We start from the raw sequence: 11,350 nt of genomic DNA on the forward strand, positions 1-11,350 counted from the left end.
CTAAACCCTAAACCCTAAACCCTAAATCCTAAACCCCATCCTTTAACTATAAACCCTAAGTTTGTAACTTTTGATAAAACATTAAGTGCTATTTTTGTGACTTTTGATCTTGAGTGCTAGTTTGGGAACATAAACTTGATGCAGTGCTATTTTTGTCTTTTTCTCGGCTTATAAACTAAAATTTAAAAGTTCTTATATGGTCATTATGGACCTCATGGCATCCCATGAAAATATGAGTGTTAGTGGGTATGGTCCTTAATGGACATAGTTTTTAATGGACATGGTCACTATCTGTCCGCAAACAATAAATGGACAAATGGATATGGGCTAATGGACATGGGCTCGCCCAGTTTACAGCTCTAGTGTAATGTATATATTAATTAAAGAATTTAGTTTAGACATTACAATTTCTGAAACAGTATTCAAAAGTTAATAGGGATTGAATTTTCAATTTATTTTCTTATTTTGTTCGAACAATTTTGGTTTTGTATATCAGTATATTAAAATTATAAATAAAAGTTTATACAAAATAAATTTCATAGAAACACTTAAATAAATTTTCCAGAAAAAAATTTAGACATCAATTAAGTTTTATTTTGGGATGGGAGTTAGTATTTACTTGTGTTTGTGTATAAGAAGAATAAAAGTTTAGTTGTATTTTGTGTTGCTTTGGTAACAGGCAAAATTAGGAGTGTAATTGGTTGGAAAGCGTCGACTTTGGTAAGAAGACAACTCGTTCAACAAACGGCAATGCCTAATACCACTCGTTTAATATTTTGGAATCAAAAGTCTATTCTGGAGTTTCTTTATTTAACTAGTTCAACCATTGACAGACTTTGTTTATTAGATTTTGACCGATTGAACATTGAAAGCTTGGCCATGCAACTATCATAGGTTAACTGGATGTCATGAACACAAATTTTGACTAATCTATCAGTTATACACTTGGTGGTATAGGCCACATGACAACTAGAGGTAACCATTTCAACTAATGTATGTATTACAATCAAACCAACTATAATTTATAAAACACTTGACAATATATATTTTATAACAAATATATTAACTAATTTAATATAACACAAACTCAATTTTCTTATGTTCATGTAATAAATAATTTATTAAGTTAATTTTTAAAATATTATTCTTGTAAATTCGGTTAGATGTCCCATTCTAACTAAGATGAGTTCATTTTAATAAATATGAAATAATGTGACGCTGGTAGAAAAGACGTTTTATGTTAATTGATAAATAAAAAAGATAACACTTGCAAATTACGACTGAATATAGGTCAAGGTTGCATGATAAATTAATAAATACATACATCGAGTTACATTAAGACATTGCTAGACGCTACTTATATTTAATTTGATTGAGATCCCAATAAACAGCATTCATATCATATATTGAAATCGGCCCACGACATCTTCCCATATTAAGCAGCATTAATAACGCTTCAATGCAAGCATCAAGCACAAAGACCTACAAATTAAACACATCAAATTGAAACAAGGTATCATTAGAAAACCCCACGCTGTTTGAATCAAGAAGAAGGTTGGTTGAGTCCAACCTTGAATGTAGTTATAGAAACTCTCCTAAAAATATTCTTATACTTGTCAAACATATATCAATTATGTGTATATAAAACTTTTCAAAAGCACATTATGCATATATGTTGTATACAAAGGTGTATAGAACAAGAGAAAAATAAAAGGAGCTCCCTTCAATCCAAACGAAGAGAAGAGAAGGATATATATACGTAGAGAAAGAGAGAAGATCTAAGAGGCCATGCAAACCCTTTATAAAGTGCTCATTATTCAAGCACTTAATAGGGGAATCCATGAACAATTAGATTTTCTATTTCTATTTCCTTAAATCTTGTCCTCTTCGTTTTGGACGAAGGGAGCTCCTTCGGTTACACTCTAAAAAACAATAGTACAAAAAAATAGTGAAACAAAAACGAAAAGACTAAATAAAAAGAGCTCATAAGCTAAGTAGCCAATGGTTTGAAGAAGAAGATTATTTGAAGTGGTTTATATAGATGTAGCAGCAAAAACCCTAGAATTCTTGTCCTCTTCGTTTTTGACGAAGGGAGATCATTTGGTTACACTTTAAAAACCATAGTACAAAAAGATAGTGAAACAAAACGAAAAGATTAAATAAAAGTAGCTCGTAAGCTAAGTAGCTAATGGTATGATGAAGATTATATAGTGGTTTATATAGATGAAGTAGCAAAAACCCTAGTTCTACTTCAAAGGACGATTATGGAAACATTGTTATAAAAATGGAAAATCATAGTAGGAAGAAATGGAAATAATGTTATAAAAATGGAAAATCAAGTAGGAAGAAAATGGAAGTAGATATTGTCACTAATTAGAAACTTAACGTAATCTTGCTACGTATTAGATTCTCTTTTAATATACGGAACAGAATCGAGAGAAAGAGAGAGTACGGGCCCTTACTTGGAATATCTTTGCTAGAGTGTTTACCTTTTAGTACTAAAGATGTAGAGTTTGGTTAAATGCAATTACCGGCACATCCTAAACTGGGAAACTGGACCATGGAGGAAGCTCCGAGTCGCTGTGGTGAAAGACCGAGGCGCCACGTGGATGGAGGAGTAGAAGGACCAGCTCTTTTACTGTAACTACACACCAAGAAACTTGGCCTAAGCGTTTTCTCAATGTCTCCTCCTTCACACTCTCTCTCCATCTCTCCTCAAAATTTTAACCGACTTCAGAGAGAAGCTGCTTAAAATGGAGAATTGTCTTCTTCTTCTTCAGACGGGGAATGTCGGATTTTAATGTCCCGAGGATGTTTGTGTGTCTTCTTGTAGGAGCCTACAGTTTCTTGTCTAGACACTCTCAAAGTTCATATCTTCTTCTTTTTCCTTAAGATCACACACAGTGGCTTATCTTAAAAAAATGTTGGATCTAGTTTAGGACTGATTAATTCATATATTTAGGTTTTAGTAATATCTAAAAGAACACATTACCGTTTCGACGTAACTAATATAGCTGAAAACATAGTTTACGTTTTATGGGGTCTAAAGGCCATATAATTTCAAGAACTAATACTCCAAAACTAATGTTGTTTTGAGTTTTTACATAATTTAGAGTGAAAATAGATATTATTTTGAGGATTAATATATTTAGTGAAAATGGTTGAAATTTTAATCTTCATCTACCTACTCTGCCTATCAATTGTAATAATATAATAGGATACTATATATTGTTACTGATTCAACTATGTCATGTCTCTATTATAAATTACAACATACATATGCTTTTTTTTTCGATTTTCGATTTCAACATGGTACATATATATCTTTAATTCACACTTCGTATCCAAACTTACTGCTAGTGCTTCTTCATTTGATAATAATTTACCTGCCAGTTGCTAGACAGACTTAAGCATATTTCAAAGTTTAGAGAAGCATGATAGGTAGTTTCATGGTAGCATTTAGACTTTTTTTTTTTTTTTTTTGATAAAAAGTGGCATTAATTTTGTCAAAAAAATAGCATTTAGACTTTGAAGTTGGAACTAAATTATTACTTTAAAAAGAAAAACATTTGTAGATAGATATTAGGGTCCTAAATTATTATTAAAACGCTATGTAAGCGTCTTGAAACGAGGTCTTTGAAACATAAACGTAGTGCTAAGAAACATAAGAAAAACGACATAGGTCTTGTGCGGAAGATCAGGCCGGTGTGATGGTGAGGTGCATCACACCGGCTCATCACCGAAGCATTTGACTTTGATAGAGGCCTTGTTCTTGAATCCACATCTCAAATTATCCATCTCACAACTTTTGCAATCGGGCGAGTGCCATTTCCAGCAAGAGCCTCTCTCTGTCGATAGCCGGAACACGTAATCTCTTCACAATCTGACAAGAAGGAAACATAGAGCTTCCCCGTTTATAACTAGTTGTGGCGTAGAAAGAGGAAGTAGAATTGCTTAGGCAAGGGATGGACCAATACGAGGAGGGTAAGACGACGTGATTAGGACAGGTAATGAACGTGTATTGGATATAGAAAGGAGATCCTGAAACGTTGAATGTCAAAGAAAGGTTCCGTACATAGGAAGTTGTAGGACTGTTTTATTGAGATTGATGCAACGGAGATTGAATCCCTTGTGGTTACAGAAAGAAAACGAAGGAATCTTCCAAGGGCCCGCAACGAAGAAGGACATTTTTTTTAGGTTTTGAAGCGTGTCGGAGAGGTAAGAGGAGGAAAAATAAACGGAAAAGTTGCTTTGAGAATGTCATAATGTTGTTGGCTACTGAGGCATCTCCAACCCTACTCCAAAGTTGAATTTTTTTATTTATAAAATATTCATTTGAATCTTTAATGTTTTTATTTTTTACTTAAATAATATTTTAAATGATACAATAACTTGAAAATAGTATATTCCACAAAGGATTATTTATAAATGCATAAAATAACAGAAAACATAAATAATTAAAATAAAAATAACATAAAATAAGTAATTTAATAATCTGGAAAATCCGTTCCGGAATATCAAAGATAAATAAGCTCATTTTTTATTACGAAATGCATTAGTTGATCATTTGTGGGAAAAATATTCTAATGCTCATTGTTGAACCCACATATATGTTGTCTTTTTTAATGATTTCTTGTACTTTTTAATAATAAATATTTAATTCAAATAATTTATATTTTAATAATTTATCGTAAACATAAAATAGTTGGAGTTAATAGGTAAATTTTTATAAGTATAAGATATTATTTGCAATTATTAATAAAATAAAAATGAAATCATTTAAGAAATATTATTTCTGGAATAGAAAATGGAGTAATACATTGGAGTAAAACCTTACTCCATTTTGGTGTTGCACCATTTTGGAGTAAAAAATGGGGTAATACATTGGAAATACTCTAAGAACGATGTTATTACTGGTTGATATTTAAAATGACAATTTATATCAACAAGATTGGCCATTCTAATATAGACACAATAGTATATCTAATTCTTTATAACCAACGAATATATCTTCTTAGTTGATGTGGATGAAATTTCAACGAATATAAGAGATTGAGCATGTGGTTTCAGAACGGTCAATGACTCGAGGCTTAGAACCAATGGCTGAGTTCATGCTTCAAGGAAGAATTGTTGTTGCAGGAACATGTTTTGCGTAGTCATAGATTCATTGAGAAGTGACAACATCTTCTCTACTGCAAGACTTTCTTGTCATCTTTTCTTGTTGATGTCATTATGTTTTAGGCCAAGACTAAGACAAAGCAGGAACAAATAAATATCCAAAGACAAAAGTTGTGCTTCGGCATGAGTACCTCTCTAGTTTCTAATTTCAGAAGTAAAAATAAACACAATACACAAATTCGTAATTTAGTTTTGTTATAAAGATAGGAGGCGAAAGAGAAGACGAAAAGCTCACAATGTTTTACGAAAAAACTAGAGAGCTTGCTCCTGACTTTCTGCCTTTAGCTGATTTAAGGTCTTTGGTAAGCATCCTTGGCGCAATCGCCATTGACATAAGCTCTTGAAAGAGCAGTTTGCAAGCGTATGGAATGTGAACCTGTGAAAAGTATTTAGATGACATGGCATCAAACAAATGAGCATGGGCGAGATTAAAAAAAATAACAATAATAATAAGAAGAAGCCAAAATATTCCAAACACACAATATGGAAACTTACCTGAACAATATCTGTTTTGTTCTTGCAACCTCTGCATTCAAAAGAATTCTTCTTCAGATTTGCAATGGCGATGAGACCACAGGATTCACACACATGTACCCTATACGCATCGCTCTGATCAAACAGCCTCTCTTTCAAAAAGTTGGCAGCACCATGTGCAATCATGCAATCACGTTCCATTTCTCCAAAACGCAGACCACCATCACGGGATCGCCCTTCAGCTGGTTGCCTTGTTAAGATTTGTACAGGACCTCGTCCACGAGAGTGAATCTTGTCATCAACCATATGCTTCAACCTTTGGTAGTACGTTGGCCCAAGGAATATCATAGCTGTGAGTGGTCTGCCCGTGTGTCCATTGTACATTCTCTCAAATCCACGCATTTGGTACCCACATTTATGTAGAGCTTTGCTTATGTTATCCACCTACATACACGAAACAACGGTCATATATTAATACTAAGCCACAAGTAACCAAGCAGCCAAGGATAAATGTAAAGCTACCGTGACATCTGTAAAAGGAGTCGCATCTCCTTCTTTTCCCATGTGAGCTGCCACTTTTCCCATGATGCACTCAATTAGCTGTCCAATTGTCATCCGAGACGGAATAGCATGCGGATTCACAATAATATCAGGAGTAACGCCTTCAATCGTCCAAGGCATGTCCTCCTGCGTGTAGGTCATGCCAACAGTTCCCTTCTGACCATGTCTACTACTAAATTTGTCTCCAATCTGAGGTATACGAACCGATCTAACCCTCACTTTCACGAACCTCAAACCATCCGCATTTGTGGTCAATAAAACCTACAAAAAGTTATACGAACAGGGAACTTTTTAGAACCCCTCCCAGCTTTATGTTCAAACAAGATATATGTTTTAGTATCCATAGTTCAGTAACTGCAAGGAAATATCAAAGTTACCTGATCCACCATTCCAGTTTCACTATGTCGCAAGCTTATACTGTGATCGCGTCTACTGTATCGTGATGATTGTCCTTGAGCCTCATCTTGAGATATTGGAGTGGTTTTCCCAATGATTACATCTTCACCTGACACTCTAGTACCCTATACCCGAAAGAAAGATAAAAAAATTGTATGATATATACATTCTAAAATTAATCGCCTAATCAGATCAAGATATAACTAACTAAAGTAACAACAAATTTTATCCTTACAGGAGGTGCAAGACCATCATCGTCCAGCTTCTCATAAGAACCGTGCCGCATACCCTGCACCAGAAACACTGAAGTGTTATACTCCACTAACCATAAGCACCACAGAAATATGAACAGCAGGTGCCAAATCATGTCTTACCATTGTAACTGCTCTATCTGGTCGTCCAAAGTGTTCTTTGACAAGCGTCCCCATTTTTTTCTCCTCATCTCTGCCCGCAGAAAGGTTGCAGTATAAATAATTGGTCAGACCGAAGGAAAATGGCCACATGTATTGGCATACTCACCTGTAAGACCGGAAGAACAAGGATCTAAAGAAACCACGGTCTATTGAAGACTGGTTCATGATGACAGAATCTTCCTGATTATATCCAGAATAGCAAGAAATGGCAACAATAGCATTCTACACAAGACGAGAAAAACAACATTTGAGAGAGAACTGATAGAAGAAACAAGCTGGATTCTGAAAGACTTCAGGCAAAATGACTCACAATTCCTGCTGGAAGTTGCCTAAAGTTGACTAAGACAAAACTCATGGTGTCATACAGAACTCATGACACAAGTAAAGGAAGCAAAATGTTACGAAAACAAACAAACAAAAAGGTGTGAAATTTGAAATCTTGAATAATTTTTAAATTGTTAGAAAACTTATCATTTCCACAAAAACTTCCTTCTACTTTCATGTCTATTGTGTTGATGGTGATATCATAATAAGGTGAATCACACAAATAACATAATTTTAGAATTTTGTTTCTACGGAAATGTTATATACAATCTAAAACTGTATAAATGCATTGGTGTTACTAGAAATATTTTATTTTTGACATGGTATTATTAATAAAAGTTGAAAATTTCAAAAATATTACTATAAACAAGATAGTATTACTACTACCTTGTGTACTACTAAGTGTAAATATAATAATAGTGTTTTTTTTAATATATGGCACATAAACATTTTAAATGAGCAAATTTTTAATTATAATTTAATAATATGTGTTAGATATGTCATATATGTTTTAGACATGTTTGATTTCTTTTTATTTATCTTAGTAATACCTAGTAAAACTAGTAGTTCAAAATTTTTCTTACAGTTACTGTATTATTTTTGTTTTTACTTCACGTAGTTGAAAACATAACAATATACTTTATGGTATACATATTTTTAAATGTATATTTTTTAACTTTTAAAAAAAACATCATACCCCACTGTGAGTTGTGCAGTTGTCTTGGTTTCGCCAATTTTCCTGCCGTATAATACCCGATTTAGCATTCAATTGGAAAACCAGAGCTACAAGCCAATCTAACTTGCAAGGATGTGAATAAATAAACTGAACCATGGCGAAAGTACAGGAACTGAACTAACAGATAAAGTGACACAGCATATAAGTGGAGGAAAAGAGCGAGGCCCCTTACCTTCACGCCCAATAGGAGAATTGAGACGCCTCAAATGTGACAAAGTGGAAGCATATGTTAACCGATTTAAAACCTGGACTTTTTAGAACCGCAACCATGTGGTGTTAAGGGAGTAATCTGAGATGAAAAGGGAAGAAATAAATATCCTAACCTGAGAGACTCCAGCTCTTGTGCCAGCAGCATTTGCCTGGCCCCAATTCCCAGTAGCAAGAGAATATTTCAGGCCAGAGGTAATTGTTTTAGCCTTGATGGCAAATTGAAGATTGACTTCTTTGCCATTGTCAACGCACTGTTAGAACGACATGAATCAGACTTCTAAACAGGGGATAAAAAACAGAATTAAGGAAGAGTAACTATGTATGAGACCTTCTGAACATAAGATCTCACATCCCTCGTTAGCTTTCTGAAAAGCTGCATTAAAAGATGTTAAGGGGTCCACTAAAATGATAAACTTAAAAATTTGTCAATAATGCATGATTCAGAGCCGACAACAAACCATTCTAAACAGCCCTCCGAGTAAAGGACCAGCAAGATCCAGCCTTTTGTTACCATAATGATCCCTATCATCTTCTGGCCTTCGGCCAAGTGCACAAAGTAGCAGCCGGTGTATGATATACCTGAGGAGGTTATTGCAAAGTATGAGCAACGTATGAAATCTCAACCAACACGAATGAGCCGAATACTTACCCAAAATAGTAAGCTTTCTTCGTCTCACAAAACTCCCCAACTCCTACATGAGGAAGCAGTTCTTTCTGAAGGATATCTCTTGCATACCTGCAATGATAATATTGCAATAGCAAACATCCGGAATCAACATCAGAATAGTTGATAACTTAGATCATAGCACCCAAGCCAAATGGTTCAAATGATGACATACTTTATCCTCTTTTCCTTGGGTGCACCAGGGGGTGCACCGCGTGTCCCGATATAGTCAAGTGCAACCTGAAGCAATATGAAGGTTATCAACTAATTCTTAAGCACCAGAGATGAAAAAAGACAAAATGGAGGAGCAGTGGATACCAGCTGATTTTGAATAACGAAAGCCTCTTCCAAGGAAGGCCTGAGCAACTCCATCATCTGAGTGTCGGCAAAGTCATAGCAAATATGTTCCAAGATGTCCTTATCGGCAACAAATCCCAAGGCACGAAAGACAATGATAATAGGAATTTCTTTTTTGATGTATGGTAGAGTACACCGAATATACTGCCCAGATGAACCCTGCAACCATGTGCCACATATAATGTAACTAATTTTTACCATAATCTAGGATTTGTCTGAAGGAAAAAAAAAGAAGGATTCAAAAGAATAAGCTTCTTACCCCTTTGGCATTAGCACGAGCAAGCATGCGCACAAACATGGTGCTTGGAGGTCTATTTTGGTTCTCAGCCATGGAACGGACTTCGCCAACATATGCATACTTATTTGGCTGTCGCTTCTTGAAAACATAAACTTGGTTCGTACTCATCTTCTCCTGAGCAATGAGAACCTTTTCACTCCCATTAATAATAAAGTATCCGCCCTGATCATAAGGGCATTCTCCCAGCTCTGTCAAATCTTTCTCCGAGTTCTGAAACAAGGTACAGTAACTAGACCGGAGCATGATGGGAACCTAGGAGAAAAAAAAAATCAAATAAGAAGAAAACATGCATATTGTCAGAACCACATATATATATATAATAGATGCAGGAAGAAGAAAAAAAAAGTTGACGAACCTTTCCAATGAAAACTTTGGTAAAATCCTGTGTCTCCGTGACTTCCTCACCATCATGCCCTTTCTTTATAACTCTCTTACTTACGTCAACATACAAAGGAGCCGAGTAGGTGAGGTTTCTCAACCTTGCAGCCTTAGGGAACAAGGTGGCAGTCTCACCATCAGATTCGGTCATCATGGGTTTACTCAGATAAATCTGTCCAAAACTAATCTTGTAGATTGTCTGCAGGAAAAATAAATAAAGTTTAATCAGAGCTACAGCAAAAGAAAGATTCAAAACCACCATCACCAAACACATTTACTTAGTGCTAAAACTGATCAAGCAAAACTCAAAACCACTACTGTAGATACACCTTGAAAAGCTAAATAGTTTAATCAGAGCTACAACAGCAAAAGAAAGATTCAAAACCACCTTGGGCAAACAAAAAGAACAAGAGGTGCATCACCAAACACATTTACTCAGTGCTAAAACTGATCAAGCAATACTCAAAATGAAAAGCTAAATAGCTCAAAAGCATTGAATACTAATATAATTGAACATCAACCGGCAAGCCTTAAGAGCATCTCCAACCCTCCTCTATTTTTACCTCTATAATAGCATTTAAAGACAAAATCACTCCAATCCAAATCTATTTCTACCTCTAAAATAGAGATTGCTATTTTCTCCTTTATCTATAGACGAAGAAATAGCATTGCTCTATATTTTGAAATCTCTATTTTAGAGAGTTGCTCTATTTTAGAAGTAAAAATAGCTGAATACATTGGAGGTGGTGTAATTGCAACACAACCACAATAAATAAAAAAAAAAAAAAAACCCTAGAAAAAGAACCTCGGTGAAATCAGATTGGTGGCCAGGATTGTGCTGGGATTCAGGTCGGATCTCGATATCAGCGGACTCATCGACGATTTCTTGCATACTATTCTGAATAAACTCATCGAACGAATCGAGCTGCTGACGGACGAGACCTTTCTCTTCGAAATACGCAGAGATAACCGCCCAAGCGTCTTCCTGGGTGATCTCCTCCTCCTCATCTTCCTCTTCCATGTAATTCGGATCCTTTTCGTACTCGTTATTATACTCCATTTTTTTTTAATCCAACAACACTGCTCCAGCGACGAGGAGACGCAATGGATCAGACTAGGCCTCGGTGTTTCTCTGTTTATAAAAAAAACGGAGACTCTGTCGCCTTCCTTATTTTTGGAGCCGGTTCAATTAGATAACCAGTTTCAGGTTTTGGGATACAAACCGACCAGTTTTGATTTTAAAGGCGCTTACAATTTTAAAACCAGAACGTTAGTTATATTTTAATTAGAACAAGTACACGATAAACATAAATATTTTAGATTTTATATATATATATATATATATATATATATATATATAT

At 34.9% G+C, this 11,350-nt stretch overlaps 1 protein-coding gene across 1 annotated transcript; it reads right to left on the bottom strand.

The window, feature by feature from the left end:
- Positions 1 to 5,235: 5,235 nt before the first annotated feature.
- LOC106337800 (DNA-directed RNA polymerase II subunit 2-like) lies at positions 5,236 to 11,135 on the bottom strand. Its single transcript, XM_013776918.1, has 19 exons — positions 10,795 to 11,135; positions 9,967 to 10,188; positions 9,573 to 9,863; positions 9,275 to 9,472; positions 9,132 to 9,196; positions 8,942 to 9,028; positions 8,751 to 8,871; positions 8,621 to 8,665; positions 8,406 to 8,543; positions 8,255 to 8,327; positions 8,037 to 8,085; positions 7,333 to 7,372; positions 7,129 to 7,244; positions 6,984 to 7,053; positions 6,845 to 6,898; positions 6,591 to 6,734; positions 6,175 to 6,474; positions 5,674 to 6,096; positions 5,236 to 5,554 (listed from the first exon to the last, which is right to left on the bottom strand). Exons 1-19 carry the CDS (start codon positions 11,047 to 11,049, stop codon positions 5,420 to 5,422), a joined length of 2,826 nt encoding a protein of 941 aa, XP_013632372.1. The 5' UTR covers positions 11,050 to 11,135; the 3' UTR covers positions 5,236 to 5,419.
- Positions 11,136 to 11,350: the final 215 nt, after the last annotated feature.

The sequence above is a fragment of the Brassica oleracea genome, chromosome C4 (genome assembly GCF_000695525.1).
Source record: "Brassica oleracea var. oleracea cultivar TO1000 chromosome C4, BOL, whole genome shotgun sequence".
Classification (NCBI taxonomy): domain Eukaryota; kingdom Viridiplantae; phylum Streptophyta; class Magnoliopsida; order Brassicales; family Brassicaceae; genus Brassica; species Brassica oleracea.